Here is a 20,619-nt window from a genome sequence, read left to right on the forward strand (position 1 = left end):
TTTACATTACTTGTGAATCCAGCCTCAGAGCATTTCACGCCTAGACGCATTCAGTTACCACTCAGTTACCACTCTCTGTTCAGGTGCTCAGGCAGCTTGTCTGAGTCGCACAACAGTTATCTGGCATATCTGATTCCATAACATAAGGTGGCAAAGTGCTGCTATGTCCACTAAAATCATTGCAATGTATACATCAGTCCTAGAGACAATTGTATCTTCTTCCCCAAAAAATCTTAGATTTCCTTTGCACCAAAGTTGTGATTTAATTGATTTGTCTTTTTGTTACAGGAGGGCACCCATTCAGTTTACCACTCGAACCATCCGTTCTGTGTACCACCTTGAAGCTGTTTCTGACGAGGAGTCTGAGGCACCCAGTGGTGGAGAACCATCAACCAATCACCAACAGCCACAGCAGCCTCAGCCACAGTGATGTCATATGTCTAGCATCCAGCAGCGGGGTGCCACTTCAAGGGCTTCCCCTAGTCCTAAAGACAAGATCTCCTAAACAGCAACAGATGGATTGGAACATCGCTTATCATGGTGCTGAAACTGCTTCCGTCAACACACCTGACTTTTGAAACAGTGACTGAACACTCCATATGGGTGCACTTAATCTTTTGTCTTCTTATCTTAGCCATGAATTTCACAAAGCACTTTATCTAGGAAGAACTCAAGTAATAGCAGAGTGTGAGAATAATGAGAATGCAGTCACATTATACAGCTCATGCGCAGATAACATTCCATCAAGGCCCCTTGTGCTTTCACTATTTTACTATCACTCTTGATTCAGCAAATTCCTTCCACAGTACCACTAATTCCTGACTACTTTCATTATACATTGTCTACTCACATGTCATAAATAGGCAATCATCCAGGCTAAATTTGGAACTATAACAGAGGCTAAAATGAGGCGCCAGGAATAGAAAAAGAATGACATAATTAATAATAATGTCTAGGCCATCCTGATCTCAGGGATGAGAGTAGATAAGAGTAAAGATGTCACTACCTTAATCCAGAAATCTTTCTCAAAATAATAGGTTTCCTTTCTCCAGTGGGCTGTGTCACACTAACCCAGAATTAGGGGTGGGGCTAGAACCAGTAAGATAAGTCTTTTATGATTGGGGCATGAACTTGTACAATACAATACAATAACATTTGTAAAGTGCTTTTCTTTCATAGGACTGAAAACGCATAGATATATCTCAGGTCAATACAGGGTTGCAGGCTGGACTGTGTCACGGGGGAAATAGTCAGGTGTTCATAAATGCCAGACTAAACATGAGGCTTTTCAGTTTGGAAGTAAATGCTTCCAGGGATGGAGGTGTCATCATTGGGTGTGGCAGGGAGTTCCAAAGTGTAGAGGCAGCGTGACAGAAGGCTATGTCTCACATCTTTACACTTAGCCACACAAGATTTAGAGATCTAAAAGGTTTTGGGGGTCCTTTAAGTGATTTTTGTGGTATATTTTATGGAAAAATAAGTCTTTAACTTGTTAACACAAAGAGTAAAAGTGTCATGTGTAACAATCTGGCACTATATTTTATTGTGGTGATAGATGTAATCCATTTGCTGTGAATTACTGGGCACAGCTGGTCTATTCACTTTGTAATTAGTTAATCCAAGCAGATTTAAATTCAAAATATTTTATTACTGGAAATAAATAAGCGTTTATAAACTAAGAACAATCCATCATATGATATAATAACATGCACCGAATACTGTAATTATAATTAATACAATTATAAGGACATTGGATTTCACAGAGGAGTTTAGCAATCCTAAATTAAGCATAGGAATACAAGGCAAGTATCAGAATGCCATAACGTTATACTATCCACAATATGTATTTAAGTGCATTCATAATATCCACGATAATGGAGCATAGATAATAGAATGTGTTGCAGGGATTGGTGGGACATTGTTCCCCTTCTCCTCTGGGTTCTCACTATTCATTGGACAGTTTGCCTGGTTGTTATACAATCTAGCTTTACTTTTGTTATACTGCACCCTTGCAATATTATACAAAGCATCATAAGCATGGCAAATGGTGCAGGTAGTCTGTGGAGAATATGGACCATGTATTGCACCCAGTAGTAGATTACCTAGAAAGTAGTAGATGACATGGTAGTAGGAGTATATGAGTGGTATCAACCACCATGCAATGTCACGTGCCAGGACAACACTTCCTAAAGCTCTAATCATGTTAATATTAAAGTGTGGACTGCTTAATGAGCATTGAATGCTTCTGAGCACTAGAAATTTTAGTTTTGCAAATCAATGAAATGTAATCTCTTTCCTTATAGACTATTCATTTACAAAGTATTTCTCAATTAAGTATATATGTGTCATTGATTATTTTTGACTCCGTAGGGACCTTAGTAAATATTCAATTAGTCATTAAAAATATATTACACTTCGGTGTAGTCTGCTATGACTAAAAAGATATATTTCCTTGGCCAGTTACATCATAACGGAAAAACTTTGGGCATTTCTAAACATGCTAATTAAGCATCATTACATCCATTCCATGTGTGGGCATTCTGAGTTCTTACAATGTTACAGTAATCTAGCTAATATTGCCAACTTATGCCATCACTCAGTATTAGTCAAGTTCATTTTTGAAATTTCAATTGTAAAGTTTCCTAGTTTATAAGACATTTTAAGCATACCCTGAGTTGTAAGTTAGATATGTCTAAGGAGGTGAGACTGCACAGAATGGGGAAACATCACCTAATGGCCAATTGGCACTATACTTCCTAGCTTGCTGATCTATATGCCAGAGCACTGTTGAGTCATGTGAAAGGCCCAGGGCGCCAAAGTATTAAGGGGGCGTGTCCAGGACCTGCCAGCAAGGCCATAATATTACTGCTAATTTCTACCCAAGTCCTAATACTCCTCCCTATATTCAGACTGCTGCACTGGGGTCAGTTCAAGCAGAGCACAGTTAAAGCAGGCAGACTCATATTTCTAAAAATACTAAAGCCATAAACAATTTTTATGTTTCGTTTTTTCAATATGGTTACAACTGAACTAGTACTATACTAATATAAAGCTATAGTTTTCTATAGCCTAGGAGGGGCTAATAAACAGACCCTTTATTTATTATTTTAGTAAATTAAAAGTGACCGTACAGTGAACCTATTATTACATCCTACAGACGTTTAATAACAGTACAGATTGTGTTTCTTACCCTAAGCAGGCTATTGCTCATATCCAGCCATATGAAAACCTTGCAGCTCAACTATACTAGAGGATAGTTGGGTCACAATTTAAACCTGGTGACTCCCATGTGAGTAATCCTCACTGATCCCTTTTGATGACTATGCTGTCTAGGTATAGAGAAGAAAGCTTGTTTCACCATAAGGAATGGTATAAGGTGTGAGCTTGTGAGAGTTGGTACCAGACTTGAGTGACCTGCAGGATTTTATCATATGGCTGGATAATACAAAATAAATTGGTGTTCAGGGTAAGAAACCGCATCCGTGCTTTTAATAATCATTTGAGTTTCAAGATATAACTGGATTCATATGCATAGATCCTCTAGAGCAGTGCTGCCCAACTGGCAGCCCGAGGGCCAAATTCGGATGTGGCCCGCGGGCCACACTGGCTTGCCTGGACTTTTTTCTGTGTCAGTACCCTTTATCTGGCAGGCCCACCTCTTCTTTGGGCTTGGCTCCGCCTCAAAGCTGGGACCATGATGCTCTGCCCCTCCAACCAAAAAATCAGGTGCAAGCCTTGCCCCCTGCCCATGAAGTTGGTCAGCACTGCAACTAGAGGGTCACATTCATTTACTTGTGACTTTATAGCAGTGGAAGCTTTAATAATTCACAAGGCCAAATCCAATGTACAGATCACTCATACAGGTCAGTAATTAAAAGTACCACTATTTGGGCAGAGGGCATTTTGTAGTCGAGTATCGCATGCGGTGTAGTATGGGGCATTCAGCTATGCTTCTCCTACTTATACAGTACCTTAGAAAGAAAGGGTTATCTTCAGATCTAGACACTTTCTGCTTTGCCCGATTCCAACTGACCTGCAGCATTATTCTCACACACTGCAATTTTTTTTTTATCATTTTGAAATACGTGCTTGAGAGCTTTATGGCATGATATCCAAAGCTTAACACAGTGCTTAAAACACGACTCAATATTCTTCAGGAAAAGTCGTGCACAATCGTTTGGCTGGTCCTTGCGGGGCAACCTTCTACAGATATGACGATGCGTATAAAATGTTCCTGCGTGACTTTCATGTTAATGTTGAAAAAAAAAATTAGTCATATTTTTCTGTCAATGGAATTTACAAAATTTATTTTTTAAAATGGTTCAATGGAAATGGCAAGTGTTTTTTTTTTTGGTTATCTTTGTTTTTATTCTTTAATTTGAGTTTGCATTTAATGTTTATACAGAAGAATTAAGCAGTATGTAAAGAACAAGAAGTACTAGCTTTTTGTCCCAGATATCCTCCTTCTCTTGAAGCTCAGAGCCAAATCTATTCACTGAAGGAAAAGATATTACAGCTTTTATTAAAACATCATCGTAAACGAGTGTTTTTGTCCTGGTTGTGTATACATTTTTATCCTTTTATGTTCTAATTTTACATTTCTGTGTTTTAACATTTGAAAATAGATCATCTATTCATATGTCCTTGCTAGTGTTTGTTTTATATATTTTGTTTATTCCGAGTTACCACGACAAATTAGCAAAGATTAATGTTTTAACACAGATCAGGATAACATTTAAAATAGGGAGGCAGTGGTGGACTTACCTACCCCAAGTGGACTCGACCGTCTGTTTTCATTAAAAAATAATTGCTTTTAATCAAGGGTAAGCCAAAAATTGTGCAACGCATTTCGCAGGCATCAGCCCGCTTCTTCAGGCAATACAAGGAGCAATAAGGAGTATCAAACATAATAGGCTGAGTCTATTCAACTATTATTAGATTCATTATAATACAGTAGAACATGGTTGCTAAGAAGATTATACAAAAGTATAGTTGCTCCTGTATTGCCTGAAGAAGTGGGTTAATGCCTGCGAACTGCGTTGCACAATTTTTGGAGTACCCTTAGTAAAAAGCAATTATTTTCACAATACAGATTGCCGAGTCTTCTTGGGAGAGGTGACCACTGCCTCCCTATTTTAAACAGATTTTATTGATTGTATCCTGATCTGGCACCATGTTTTGTGAATATTACGGTAACTCATTTACACACTAATTACCACTATTCAGGTGACATACTGTACATCACTATTGGGGCCCTCAATTTCCTCTTTATGTTTAAATTAGCAAAAATGTTTAAGTTTAGGTTTATCTTGAATATAGTTTGCACCTTCATAGTATAAACCCATGGCCGTTTTTAGGGCCGTGCGGCCCGTGCCGCCGCCCTGGGCGCTGTTGGGAGGGGGGCGCTGTAATGGAGGGGGGAGCCGGAGCCGCGGGGAGGGCAGCCCGACCTCTCCCTCCCTCTCCCCGGGCCGCCCTCCGTGCTCCCCCCTCCGATGCACAGTAAAATAGCGCAGCAGGAAGCTCTCTCTGTACACAACTACTCCGGCTCCCCCCTCCATTATGGGGGGGGGGGGTAAACCTACCTAACCTATACTGGGGGATGCTGCCTATCTAACCTATGCTGGGGGACACTGCCTATCTAACCTATGCTGGGGACACCTACCTAATCTAACCTATGCTGGGGGGCACCTACGTAATCTAACCTATGCTGGGGGGCAGCTACCTAATCTATCTATACTGGGGGGGGGGGGGCACCTACCTATCTAACATATACTGGGGGGCACCTACCTATGAAACCTATACATATACTGGGGGGCACCTACCTATGAACCCTATACTGGGGGGCACCTACCTAATCTAACCTATACTGGGGGGCAGCTACCTAATCTAAACTATACTGGGGGGCAGCTACCTATCTAAACTATACTGGGGGGGCAGCTACCTAATCTAACCTATACTGGGGGACACCTACCTAATCTAACCTATACTGGGGGACACCTACCTAATCTAACCTATACTGGGGGGCACCTATCTAATCTAACCTATACTGGGGGGCAGCTACCTAATCTAAACTATACTTGGGGGCAGCTACCTATCTAAACTATACTGGGGGGCAGCTACCTAATCTAACCTATACTGGGGGACACCTACCTAATCTAACCTATACTGGGGGACACTTACCTAATCTAACCTATACGGGGGGCAGCTACCTATCTAACTTATGCTGGGGGGCACCTACATAATCTAACCTATGCTGGGGGGCACCTACGTAATCTAACCTATGATGGGGGGCATGTACCTAATCTAACCTATGCTGGGGGGCAGCTACCAAATCTATCTATACTGGGGGGGGGGGGGAACCTACCTATCTAACATATACTGGGGGGCACCTACCTATGAAACCTATACTGGGGGGCACCTACCCAGGGCCGGGCCGAGGCAGAGGCTAAAGAGGCTCCAGCCTCAGGGCGCAGTGTCGGAGGGGGCGCACAATTCATTCAGTTGTCATTCTCAATTGTGTTTGAAGCAGAAAGAAATAAGAAAAGGGCATACATAGCAGTGACTGCAAGCTAGATAACTAGAGATTAAGGTGGGGGGCCCTGGGGCGCCTCTTAGTCTAATAAGAATCAGTGGGTGACGGCTGGGGTGGGAGGGATGGAGGGGTGCAATTTGCTGTCTCAGCCTTGGGTGCTGAAGGACCTTGTCCCGGCTCTGCACCTACCGAATCTAACCTATACTGGGGGGGAATCCAACTTAAACTAACCTATACTGAAGGGGCACCTACCTAATCTAACCTATACTGGGGGACAGCTACCTATCTAAACTATACTGGGGGGCAGCTACCTAATCTAACCTATACTGGGGGACCCCTACCTAATCTAACCTATGCTGGGGGGCACCTACCTAATCTAACCTATGCTGGGGGGCAGCTACCTAATCTAACCTATACTGGGGGGGGGACCTACCTATCTAACCTATACTGGGGGGGACCTACCTATCTAACCTATACTGGGGGGCACCTACCTATCAAACCTATACTGGGGGGCACCTACCTATCAAACCTATACTGGGGGCACTTATCTAACCTGTATTGGGGGCACCTACCTATCTAGCTAGCCTATACAGGTGGCAACTATACTGGCTACCTATATTGCAGGCACCTACCTAACTAACCTATACTGGGGGCACCTACCTATCTAACCTATGCTGGGGGCAACTATTCTGGCTACCTATATTAGAAGCACCCACCTAGCTAACCTGTACTGGGGCACCTACCTATCTAACTTATACCGGGGGGGGTGCCTGCCTATATAACCTATACTGTGGGCAACTATACTGGCTACCTATACTGGAGGCACCTACCTGGCTAACCTATACTGGGGCAACTATACTGGCTCACCTATGCCTGGCTACCTATACTGGGGGGGACCTATAGCTGGTTGCCTATACTGGGGTACCTATTCTTGGCTACCCATACTGATGGGACCTATACTGAGTGCAACTGGACCTGGCTAACCTATACTGTGGGCACCCATACCTTGCTTCGGGGGGGGGGCGCAATTTTTACACCCTTGCCCTGGGTGCAAGAAACTGCACTGTATACACCCCAAAACCTTCTGCCTGACATCACCCCCTCTTGGAACTGGCAAAAATCCACCTGAACTTTTAATGTGGTTCATTTTCTTCTCTGCTGTAATTCTCTGTGAGCAGCAGTTCTTATTCAGATTATTATCTTTTATGTATAAAGAGCTAATATAATATACAGCACTAACAGGGATACACTTTTGACCTCATAGCTGCAGTGCTGTGGTGATGTTCTGGGAAGTAGGGCTCAAAATAGAGATGCTCTGGGAATGTGTAGTATAGTAAATCTGTAGTGTAGTAGTATAGTAAATATATATATGTGAATGCAATGCAAATGCATGCAGCTGAAAACACCAGTCTCATGTTACCCACAATGCACCACTACAGAATATTCAAATTATCTCTAATAAAGAGATAATTTGCACATTCAGCAGTGTGCATTGTGGGTAACCACAGTTACACACTTTAAATCTAAATTATTGCAAATACCTTCTGTTTTAAGAAGGCAAATCGCACTATGCATTGCTTTGTAAGTAGGAGGGCTTTTCAGTCTCTTAGTCCCCTATACTTTCCTTGCGGTTTTGGGTCACCCCATGCTGCTTGGGTATAGTCAAGAAATTCAATAAAGCCAGGTTTTCTGGATGAATGATAGTCTTCATTGCTTTCTTGGCCAAACTTAACAAAGCAGGCTTGCCAAAACCCCTTTTCTATTCCATTATGAAAGCAGCCACTGCATTTGCTACATCCATCCCTTCATCACTAAATTTCCAATTAAACAGTACTACCTTAGCAGTCGGAAAGGAACACATTTACTAGTGTCTATGCTGTTGATTGAAAATCACTGCTTGCAAAAACCTGGGTACAGACTTAAGACAAAGTAAGAATTCAACTACCATCTTCTTTGGAAGTTGTAGTTCTCCCATTGTGGGTTAATATAATAATGAAAGGACTGGAGAATTCAGCAACCTGATGAGTCACTAAAACCATATACAGAAAGCAGTCTGCATACCCAGTCTCCCAGTGCGACTGTTAATGGTCTGAGTCAGTAGCTGTTATATTTCTGTACAGGTATCGCCCCTTACCTGGCCTACTACTGCTTGAGGTACTAAGTGCAGTAAGAGGGGATACATTTTCATGGCCAGTTGCTATTGTTTTGCAGCTTAGAGCACTGCTCATATTGGTCACTGGCATTTGGCAGCTACAGTTCTGAACTGTGTCTAAACATTTAACAGTCAGCCCTTGGGTGATAGTTGCTGGCCTAATCTCCAAATCAGAGGTGACTCCACATGACAGTAGAAATATGTATAGAAACAATCATTCTCATATCTAGCTACAAACTGTTATATCAAGCGACAGACATGTTTATGTGAAGCATAGTTGGGTCTTACTGGTTTATTTACCCCTCTGATGTACTACAAATATAGCAAACATCATTACATCTTATTCTCACACTTCTGTAGAGGTTTGATGAAACAGAAGTCAGTGAGTATGGATAGGTTTATACTGTATGCTATAGGCCCATCTGCCAGAGAATTAAAGGCAAGGATTAAAGGGAACTTAAGGCGAGAAGGAAATGGAGGCGGACTTGTTTATTTCCTTTTAAAGAGAGTCTGAAGCCAAATTAATTTTCTGTTTTTACTATCCACATGTGTTAAGCATTAACACCATAGGCCATTCGCTGCAAACAGTTTAATCCCCCTCAAATACCAGGGCAAAATTCCACGTCTTTCCAGGTTGTAGATTTTGCTGCCCGGGGGAGGCAGAGCTTTGCACAGTAGCTCTGCCTCCAGCCACGTCAATCTCCGTGGATCTCAGCCTCCCCCCATCCCCTAAGTCTTCTTTCACTGAGAGGGGCGGGGAGAGGCGGCAATCAGCGGAGATTGACTGGACTGGAGGCAGAGCTACAGCTCAAAGCTCTGCCTCCTCCGGGAAGTAAAGGAATCATTTTGCCCTGGGGATTTCGGGGGGATAAAACCTCATTCTGCCACGCTGTTGCGGTGATTCAGCTATGGTGTTAATGCTTAACATATGTGGACAGTAAACACAGAACATTTATTTGGCTTCAGACTCTCTTTAAATGATGCATATTGCCTGGCTGTCCTGCTGATCCTCTGCCTCTTACATTTTTAGCCATAGACCGTGAACAAGCATGCAGATCATAGCTGCATGTTTGTTTCAGGTGTGTGATTTAGGCGTACCTGTTGTGCGGCCGTGCTTGAGCCTGGGGACAGGTTGAAGCTCACCCTGCTTCTGCTCAAAACCCTGTCCGAGTTGCAGCAACTCGGAGGGAGATATAAAAAGGGGTCTGGCAATCGCCTTTTGCTCTCTGCAATGAAAAAAGTTTTATTGTATTTTTTGAGTATTTTCTTGCTTTCTAGTGGCTTGCTCACACTTGATCAGTTAACTCTATGTGTAGCTCTGTGTGTGACAGAGAGAGAGAGCTCCCAACAGCTGCAGCTTCTGTGTCTTGCGTTTCTGACTGACCTGTCTGAAGAAAGCAGAGGAAATGTAACTAATTCTCACAGCTTTTTCATACTGTTTTTGTTTTCAGAGTTTGATATGTTTCATATTTGCTTTCTGTAGTCTGATATGCAACTCTGGCTGTGCATTGAAGCAGACACCCCTTCTGCAATTGATTTGTCCCAATATAGCTAAATCCTACCCTCAATAAATTACAGCTTTTGCCTCTGATATTTAACATGAAAAGTAGGAAAATGTTTACACAGCTACTTAGACATTATTTGTACATTGTCATTTTAGAACACTTGGGTATCGATAGTATTCCTTTAAGAGAAACGATTAATAGGATAAGGCTTAATTGCCCTTCTCCAAATTCACTTTTTCTCCTGAGTTTTCTCCTAGGAGATAATTTTTCATTTTTTGTTAAAAATAACTTTTCAGCACTCTGCAATTGAAAAAGTGCCCAGAAGTAGGCAAACAAGTACTGTCAAAATGATTCTGAGTATTTTCTTGCATGCTGATGGCTAAAGCTACGTACACACTTGCGATAACGATCGTTCGCTAGGAACGATAATTGAAAGACGAACGATACGGCAACGATAGGAATGCAACGATGGGATGCAGCGATCATCATACACATTGTAACGATCGTTCTCGCAGAAAAGAACGATCAGAAGGAAATGTTGCGTACATACTTATATAAAATAAAAAAAAAAACACTGACATGGAGTTACAATAGATACAAATATATGATTGTTAACTTGAAAGCAAAGTTTAATTGAAATGAGCAGTGTAACAATCTTTACGGCCGCGCTACACAGGAAGTACTGAAGCTGGGCAGAATTCAACGCAGGCGCATTGGCCCTTGTAACGATCGTTCTCGGCCAATGTCTGTACACACTATAGTTTTGTAACGATTGTCGGTAGATACGATCCGTCAGGTTGGATATTTCCGTCATCCCGATGTCGTTCTTTTGTCCGTGTTAATGATCGTTGGGTAAAGTTTTTTCCCCGATTGTTGGCGGAACGATCGTTAATTAGCTGTTTCAAACGACCATAGTCGCCACTGTGTACGCAGCATTAAAAGGCATTTTATTGATACTATGTGAAATATCGCCTAGGAGAAAACTTAGGAGAAACAGTGCATTGGATCCAACCCAATGTGCAGCACCCGTGGACTTGTAACTAAGGATGATCAATAAGATGCAAATATTTCTGAGTTTATGCTGTAGTATTTAAATTTGTATGCAAATTTATGCAGCTTGAAAATGGACCAATTAAGTCTCCCCAAGGTGTTTCAAGATGCATAAATTTGCATACAAATTTACATAATCCTGCATGAACCCGGCCAGGCAGGGATCCTCGGCATGCACAGTGTACTGCGTAGCACCTGAGTTCAGCGCAGCTTTAACAGCAATTCTATAGTCCATGCCCCATGTGCAGGTAATTTGGGGATCTGTTGATTGCCAGATCCCAAATTATTTCTCACTCCGAGTTGCTACGACTCAGAGGAATAGTAATTAACGACGCCTGGAATTTCACTGGAAGCAGGGTGAGCCATCATTCAGCTCACCCTGCGCCAAAATGACGGATGGCGTACTGCCATGTACGTGAATTTGGAAACATTTACATCTCATTGATCACCCCTACTGGTAAGCATCATTGCCAGCAAATGTGTGTAAGAAGGAGTTGCAGCGGAAGCACTCGCAAGAGAGCAGCTGAACTCCTGGTTATGGCCTACAGCCCCTGACACACTGCCTGTAAAATAACTCCTGAAAACCACATGCATTGTCAAAAAACAAAACAGACTTTACAGAGTTTAGTGTAGGATTTTTATACTTATTGATACTGGAATAAATGTTGTAACCATGACCCATAAAATTGTTGAACGTATGAAATCAGCAGTATCATAATAATGGAAAATTATAAATCATAACTTTTTATTATGCTTACAAGAGCCGAAATAGTTAATTGAAATCACTACAGGAAATCAATAATAAAAAGAATAAATGGTAACTCTTGCAAACATGCTTCATCTGAATATTGTGCCATTAGAATACTCCTTATCCCACCCGCCACCCACCCCCGCACTTATTTCCTCTGGTATAGTCCTCTCCATCAATGGTTGTCATAAGGTGCCTACTGACACCAACATCATCTGATTCTACTGGGTCTACGGTTATCCCCGACCCCTAGATCTCCTCACCATGCCACTGAAAGAGTCACCCTTAAGATAGCAATAATACAACTTTGTACAGAGGTATGCATCCATCCTATACAACCAAAAGTGATGGGAAAAACTTTAACTTAATATGCTAATTATTTCCACCAAAGAGGCCAAGGTTGGGATTTTAAGACCACAGCTTTTAGCAGCGGACCTAATTAACCAGCTGTTCTGTTAGGCCTCTTTTCTACAGGCAGTTGATAGGCAGTGAAATACCTCTCACAACTGCTCACTGCTGCATGGCAACTGCTTGCTGAGCACACAGTTCAACTGCCCGTGGAAAAGAGGCCTCAATTACACAGTAATTTGCTAGCCCCTGCTTCCAACTTTTGGTTGAAGCTAATTAGAATATTATACTGGGAACACACAATGCAATTTCCTGTACGATAGTTGGGTAATCTGACAGGAAGTTGCATTGTGTGTACATGTCCAAACTGCTCCCGATCAGTAACGGGATCAATTTTAACATTGTAACTTCAGGAAATCAATACCGTTATCCAATGGGAGTAGATCGGACATGATGGAAATAATCATCTGATTCCCGTTGATCGGACGGGAAATAGCGTCGTGTGTACCCAGCATCGGGAATTTTTTGCTTATCACTAATAAAGAGTGTGGATTAATGTTTGTCAAGAGGTCAAGATACTTTGTAGAAATTGTTGCTACCATTTGACTTCCCCCATGACTAGAACAGGTTAAATAATGCAGAGGATGCTTTTACAGAGACATTAGTCTGAATCCATGCCTAATGCCCATATATGTCTATTCATACATCAGTCTGCTCTTTTTCCAGAATACCATCTGACCAGTGCCCATTCCCAGGATGCCAATCAACACCCCACTACAAGGACAAACTGTGAGCTGGGCTTAAATTCCTCCCAGTACCATCACTGGAGAATGTACAAGGCGGAGCATCTCTCAGTATTCTCCTCCTCAAGCCAAAAATAAACTCCCTGCTGCCCTAGTGATGTGCATCTGAGCAACAACCCAAACTGTACACACAGCCAGCATGAAATACATAAATTATAGGCTTCTGTTCATTTGGGCACTTGGGGCTGCCAGTAGTTTCAATATTGGTAATGTACTATAACTAATATTCTCTTGGCTTCCGTGACCTATACCTCACACTAACTCCCCCATCCCTACGCATAAGGCTCCATTTTCATTGTCGCTGTTTCACAGTGTTTCCCAGCATGTGAATTTTAATACAGAATCGCAGCCTGTTGAAATAAGGATGCTTACAAATCATATGCGCGGGGGGGGGGGGGGGGGATAGTGCTGCATTTTATCCAAAGCATCTGAAGTGGATGCAGAAATGGTCAAGACACCATATTGTAAACGGGCTGTTACACTAACTCCCCCTGCCAATGCATAACTCTAACACCCCCCAACTCTGCCTAACACCTACACCTCTACCTACGCCTAGTATTCAACTTCCCCATCTATGCTTAATATTAACCCCTAACAGTTGATATCTAGAGTTTATTAATTACTGAACTACGGAACTATTATGCTATAGCTGGCACCGTACTGAAGCACCCAGCGCAGTATAGCCACAAATTTACATCGCGGTCTATGGCAGCAGTGAGTATAGCGGACAGTAGGGGCACCCAAATGACTTGATTTAGCCAGCATGCCCTCCACTAAATATCTGCAGCCTTCATTTAGCAATATTATGCTACTGTCTGGACAAAGAGCTGAACTGTTAATCAGGAAGGGCTACCTTCCTGCTTCTATTATATTATTTATGTCAATGCCACAGCAACTAATCTATAAATAAAGTGCTTAAAATAATAAAGTGCTAACAAGCATTTCCCCCTGTATCCAAGCCTGACTTAAAATAGCTGAGACATAGTTCAGGTCTAATATATTACCCGTGTAAATTATAAACCAATATACATTATAAACCTGTTCACTGTAATAAATATGCTGTAGATCAGGTTTCTATCTAAACTGAATAGCATCAGCCCTTTACATTGTTTAGTAAAGCTGACTAGAACCACTCATGACAGCCAACCAGATTCAAAGTTGCATTCTTAGGCTGACGGCCCTTTTATGCTGAAAATCGTCATTGCAAACATGCCGTGATGCCATCGCTCTATTTTAGCCATGATTTTCATTTTCACGGTGTGATTGCATTTTCATTTGTTAGTAACAAAATAACTGAAAACAGAAATTGCTAGAAAATCGGTTAGCACCTTATTTGGTATGTGGGTGTCATGCACTCCCACTCACTTTAACCGAAAAGTAAACGAGTCAAAAATCCAGCATGCACAATGTTTGTATTCATGGAAAATATCGAATTACCGTCAGTGGAAAAGGGCCCTAATAGTTTTCTACAGGTATAATTTTATAGGAAAAAAATGCATACAATAAATAAACCCACCATTCCTATGTAGTGTGCACAGCCTGTTCTATGTAGTGACCGCAACACTTGGTACTTGGGTGAGAGCCGGACTCTGTAGGTCTTCTTTAGGCACCGTATGATTCTAGCTGACCAAAGCACTTCATTCTGGATCTCAAAGTAAACAGTTATAAATAGGCAGGTATCTCAGTTTTCATTTTCAGTGAGATATTTACCCAGATATATATAACCAGATATTGAACTGATGTCTATGGAGAAAAATAACTTTTAGTCATGGTGTCATCTGTATGATAAAAAGATAATTTCCTGTGCTTCTAAAAAACTGACCACAGAAATTGGTGCTTGCCAGTTGTGTTGGTGTTAGGGGGTAATATATTTGTATAATTTCTGAACTTGGAACTCAGAGTTCCATTTTAAAGAAGATGGCCAGGAATTTTGTCCTGGACATATTAGGGTTACCCCTCCAAAGAAATCCCAGGCAACTGCCTAAAGACAAATAGGTAAAATAATATAGCCTCTTCTGGACCAAACTCCAGGGCTTTCTCTGTAGTGGTTTCTGGAAGGGGCGGGGGGGGGGGGGGAGGTGCATACTGATAAGACAAACGGCGCCCGGAAACAGGACTACCCTGGTGTTAGGCACGTTACTGACCTGAGGAAGCGGTTTTTACCGTGAAACCCGTTGTCGAGTGCATGAATAAATATTTTTTTACTTTTTATCTGAATCCTGATTTATATATCTAGAACAGGAACCCTAAAAGGTAGGACACCACATAAGTTATTGTTGGATACTGCCTTTTGGAGATCTCTGTACACTTAACAACATTAGAAACGGGCGCCTCCAGTTCTTACAGTACTTAGCGTTTACCCCTTAGTTTTAGGGGAGGATTGGTTTAAAAGGGTTTTCCCGTGAACCACAGAATCCTTTTTTTGGAGCAGCGACCAGCATCATACCATACAAGGCCGAGTGGGGACGGTACTTCCCCACAAGCGCTGACGAGTGGTTGCCTCACCCAGCAACCCTTGCTGGGAGTCTACTTCTTGCCTTTTATATACCGTCCTGGTGACCTAACGATATTACGCTAGATTGGGCTCCCGGCTCTCCCTCTGCTTTTTTCTCCACGAGGGCCACTCACATGCTTTCCTGAAAAGGATGCTAGAATGTGTGTGTGTGTGGGGGGGGGGGGGGGGTCTGCCGCTCAGGTTGTGTGCTATGGGAGGAAGGCAATGGATGAGGGTAAGATTTGGACAACAATAAGTCATTACTGGTTCAAGAACGAGCTGGTTGGCCCACTTCGGGAGTGGTCAGGAGACCCCTAAAGTTGGCCATGTGAGTTTGAGGAGGGGGTAGGGGACAAGCAGCCTAATAAGGTTAATGGCGGGATGGAGGTGAGAGGGAGATTACATTTAAAAAAGTGCTTTCAATGATGCAGCCATAAACCAATACAAGTTTAAATCTGGTCTTATCTCATTGTCTGAAGCAGTAGTTCTATATTTTTTTTTTTAATAAATAGAGCCAAGTTCCTTTTTGATGACGTATTCCAAAGTTTTACTCCATCTTTCTACAAGATCAGTTTTATGTAACATCGTTAAATCTTGAAGTGTCCTGTGTCCCCGCTGTTAGGTTATGCAAACGTTCCTGTCTCCTGTAGCTAAGGATTTACTGTAGAAGCAGATCTTGGCAAACACCAGAGGTTCTGTTTTTCATGCATTTCGAGTACCTAAATGTAAGAGGAGGAAAGCATTAGAGCAACTCAGATACCGTAATGACCACAGCGCTTACAAGAAACACCGCATAAGCACCACCACCCACTCCGTTCAGATCAGTTGTAAATGTATTGATACTGTAAGTTATTTCAGCCAGAATGGGAGCACCTTAATCCAGCAGATATCTGTCAGATCAACAGACTTAACCAACATTTCAGGTGCCAGTAAAAATGACCAATGAGATGCTAAGAATTCCAGCTTGCATGCAAATTGTATGCAAGCTGAAAATGGGTCAGTCCAAATGCACTTTCGGTCAATGCTGATTAGATCAACCTGCATACAATTTGCATGCTAACCTGAATTATTTGCATCTCAATTACCATCTCTAACCATTCAACTATAACTTTAAAGTGATCTAAGCAGCTCCAGACTTCAAATAGCTGAAAGGGCTGCCATGTTTCAGGAGTTCAAAAACTCCTGCTGCTTTTACAATGTCTTATCCAGGCTAGGTGTGAAATTCTTCAAGTGCATCTTATGTTTTCTGTTTGAAGTACAATGGGGAAGGCTCAGGGTTTGTTTGTGGTCAATTAAGTCTAATGAGGTGATATTTTATCAGCCTTCCACCATCTGTTGATCTCCGTCCGCAGGTCCTTTCACGGATGCAAGAAGTGTGTATTTTAACCCTTAAATGTAAAAAAATGAGGTAAAATGAAAGTTTTTTTTAATAATAAACCACATTTTTAGAATGCATTTTTAATTTGCTATAGAGCTGCACTGAGTGTTAAAAATGATGCTCGGTTCACTTTAAACATGGTGTCAAGCACAACAACCATTCTATTTTTTTAGTATTATTTTTCTTAACCATTTCACCTCCATGGGTTTTTCACCTTAAAAAAACAGAGCAATTTTCACCTGTCAGCGCTCCTTCCATTCATTCGCCTATAATTTTATTACTACTTATCACAGTGAAAACTTCTATATCTTGTTTATTTTCCATCAATTAGTCTTTCTTTGGAGGGTATTTGTGCTAAGAATTATTTTATTACAACTGCATTTTAACAGGAAAGATAAGAAAAAAATTGAAAAAAAAATCATCATTATTTCTCAGTTTTTGCCCATTATAGTTTTAAAATAATACATGCTACCATAATTAAAACCCACACTTTATTTGCCCATTAGTCCCGGTTATTGCAACGTTAAAATTATATCCCTAGTATAATGTATGTTAACAATATTTTATTTGGAAATAAAGGTGCATTTTTCCCTAGTACAATCTATGACGCCAATATTTAATCAGTTTTGCGTCAATTTCTAATTACAAGCCCATAATTTAAAAAGTAACCGTAATATACCCTCTAGACATACATATTAAAAAGTTCAGACCCCAAGGTAACTATTTATGTATCTTTTTTTAATTGCATGTTTTTTGTTTTATTTTTAATTTTTACAAAATAATTTTTGGTTAACAATTGCGGAGTATGGAAAGTGAGGGGTTAGTTAATTTTAAATGTAAAAAAAAAGTCTGTGTATGAAAAAAAAAGTTTGTAGATGTAATTTTACAATTTGGCCACAAGATGTCCTCGCGCATTACTTCTTATTGCGTACCTATAGTATGCTAAATAGGAAGCAATGCGCGCATGGCTTCTGCCAGATGTAAACAAATGATTGTGGTATCGCTTAGATGCCTGTGACCATTCATACGGGGACAGAGATTAATGTTCTGTACAATTGCCTTGACAAAGGGGACCCCCCGGGGCCCCGAAACGATTCGTTGGATTTTGGAATGGTTGTGTCACGTTTTGAATAAAAAATACTTGGTATTGAAGAGTGTGCGGACACTCTGGAATTTTTTTTAGAGATTAATGAATAGGAACTGCGTTCCATTAATTGATCTCCCGGCTAACGATTGGCGGCGGTAACAAGTGCGGGGGTGTAGGGGGGGGCAAGCGGGAGTGCACGGCGGGGAGCAACGTAGTAGTTACTTCCCTGCAAGGTAAAGTAGGATTTTGCAGGAACATAGTTACTTGTCCTGGGGAGGTGAAGTGATTAAAGGACAACTATCATGAAAATGTTTAATATTTAAAATACATACATATAAATGTACATTTCTCCCACAGTAAAATGCACTTTAAATTACTTTTTCCTATGTTGCTGTCACTTACAGTAGATAGTGACAGAGCTGATTTTGGACTAGTCCATCCCCTCATTGGGGATTCTCATGGAATACCTTATTTCCAAAGGCACTGGCTGCACTGTAGTTGCTCAGTCATACTACCAAAATAGTGTAAAGCGAGTAGGAAGGCTGACTGGCAACTTTGTATAGATCCTTTCTAGGGAGAGCTTTGTAAAGAATAAGGCTGGATTCACAGTGGTCAGTAACATAACTGTGAACTGCAATGGAGACTGGACATAGACTTTAATACAATCTGCATACAGTGAGTTAGAATAACGCAATAAGTTACAATGCAAAGATGTGAACAGCCCCATAGACATTGGGGTCTATTCACAAAACTTCTCATAAATGACTTATCACCTAATTGATAAAAATAACCTTTCAGCACATTTACAAGCAACATAATCACTCAAAGTAAGTTGTTCCTAATAAACGTCATTTCAATATTACTTTTCCTACCTTAATCATATTATATTTTTGCTCTTTAGGTGCTATAAAATGTAACATAGATCAGGTGACAACAAAGGCAAACAGGTGAAAAAGCTGTGAATCATGCCCATTGTATAAGCAGTGAGTTGACATGCAGAATTATTCTGCAACGCAACTGATGCACTGTGAACAGGGCCTAAAGGTAATTCTATAAGTCAGATCTGCCAGCTTTTTACTACCTACTGTAAGTGACAGCGAAATAGGAAAAAAAGTACTTTATAGTGTGTTTTACTCTAGGAGAAATGTACATTTTGTGTGTATGTATTTTACATTCTTTGCGACAGTGGTTCGTTGAGACCTGATTGGATGTTTAATATAAACAAGGAGACGCTTCACTGCACATTTGATTTGGTAAACCTCCATACTTTACAGTTGGTCTACCATTTGCTAACCACACTAACTGCACTTTGTGTCAACATTTGTCAGGCAGACTGACATCTTGCAGCATTTTTCAGCTATTTCTGACTGAAGTCTGACTGGATTAATGGCATGCTTGTTTCAGACACTACAGGTGTCAGAAAGGTCACCAGGACCTGAAGACTCCACTAGAAATGGTCAATGAGATGCAAAGAATCCCAGCTGGTTTGCAACATGGAATTTGGCTGCTTAAATGCACTGTCCTTTTTCTTTGGTCCACTTTCAAGCTGCATTTGCATTAAAGGAAAACTGAAGTGAGAGTTGTCTGACTTCTGTGCCTCTAATACTTTCTGTCACTGACCCAGAATGAGCATGCAGATCAGATGTTTTCACGCTGGTTTGACTACACTGTCTGCATGCTTGCTGCAGGTGTGTAACTCAAAAACAACTAAAGTCGACTAGTTTCAAGTTGCAATGACTCTTCTTCAGGCCTTTACACACACAAAGTATATCTGAATATCATAAATTGACAATATTGGACAAAGACCATCTGGACAGTCATTAAGCCAGGAAGTACCACCAGCTGCATTGGAGCAGGACAACCTGTAACCTAGTGGATAATAAATCCACCTAGCTTGTCCTGCGCCAATGCAGCTCCTTGTGTTTGGCATCTGTTTGGTGATATTTCCTGGCTTAATGACTATGCAGATGATCCTTGTCCAATATTGTCAATTTATGATATTCAGATATACTTTGTATGTGAAAGGGCCTGAAGAAGAGTCACTGTGACTCGAAGCAAGTAGATGTGGTTGTCTGCCTTAAACGTGTATTGAATTAAATATGTCTATGGGTGTATCTTGTAAATTTCTGCACCTTTTTGAATATTAAAAGGTAGAGAGTTTATTGCTAATTTTGATGGTTTCCTGATATTTTTATTTTTATATCCTTATAATTGATTATGGTTTACCCAGGTGTGGTGGGACAACACAAAGGATATTTTTTTGTATTTCTCCCAATTAAAATTATTTCAAAAACAACTAAAGCCAACTAAAGCATGACAACCCTTCAACTAGCATTGTTTATAAGTAAATGAAGGTGGTGGCCTCTATATCCCTCTCACTTCATGAACCCTTTAAACTGGCATGCAAGCTGGAATTATTTTCATCTCATTGACCATCTCGACCCTTCACAGAAAGAAGTTTGCGTTGAATTAAAGTGTTTTGGTGGGATGTAATAAATAAAAAAAACCTTACCTCCTGT

The 20,619-nt window shown here is 41.0% G+C and overlaps 1 protein-coding gene across 8 annotated transcripts in view; it reads left to right on the forward strand.

The window, feature by feature from the left end:
- Window positions 1-4,544, forward strand: part of LOC137521582 (myosin-10-like) — a 273,744-nt gene extending 269,200 nt beyond the window's left edge. For all 8 annotated transcript variants that reach the window (XM_068241013.1, XM_068241012.1, XM_068241015.1 and 5 more), the window contains one exon: window positions 289-4,544. In XM_068241013.1, coding sequence (XP_068097114.1) covers window positions 289-430 — 142 coding nt within the window. In that variant the 3' untranslated portion in view covers window positions 431-4,544. The remainder of the gene's footprint in view (window positions 1-288) is intronic.
- Window positions 4,545-20,619: the final 16,075 nt, after the last annotated feature.

The sequence above is a fragment of the Hyperolius riggenbachi genome, chromosome 6 (genome assembly GCF_040937935.1).
Source record: "Hyperolius riggenbachi isolate aHypRig1 chromosome 6, aHypRig1.pri, whole genome shotgun sequence".
NCBI classification, from domain to species: Eukaryota; Metazoa; Chordata; class Amphibia; order Anura; family Hyperoliidae; genus Hyperolius; species Hyperolius riggenbachi.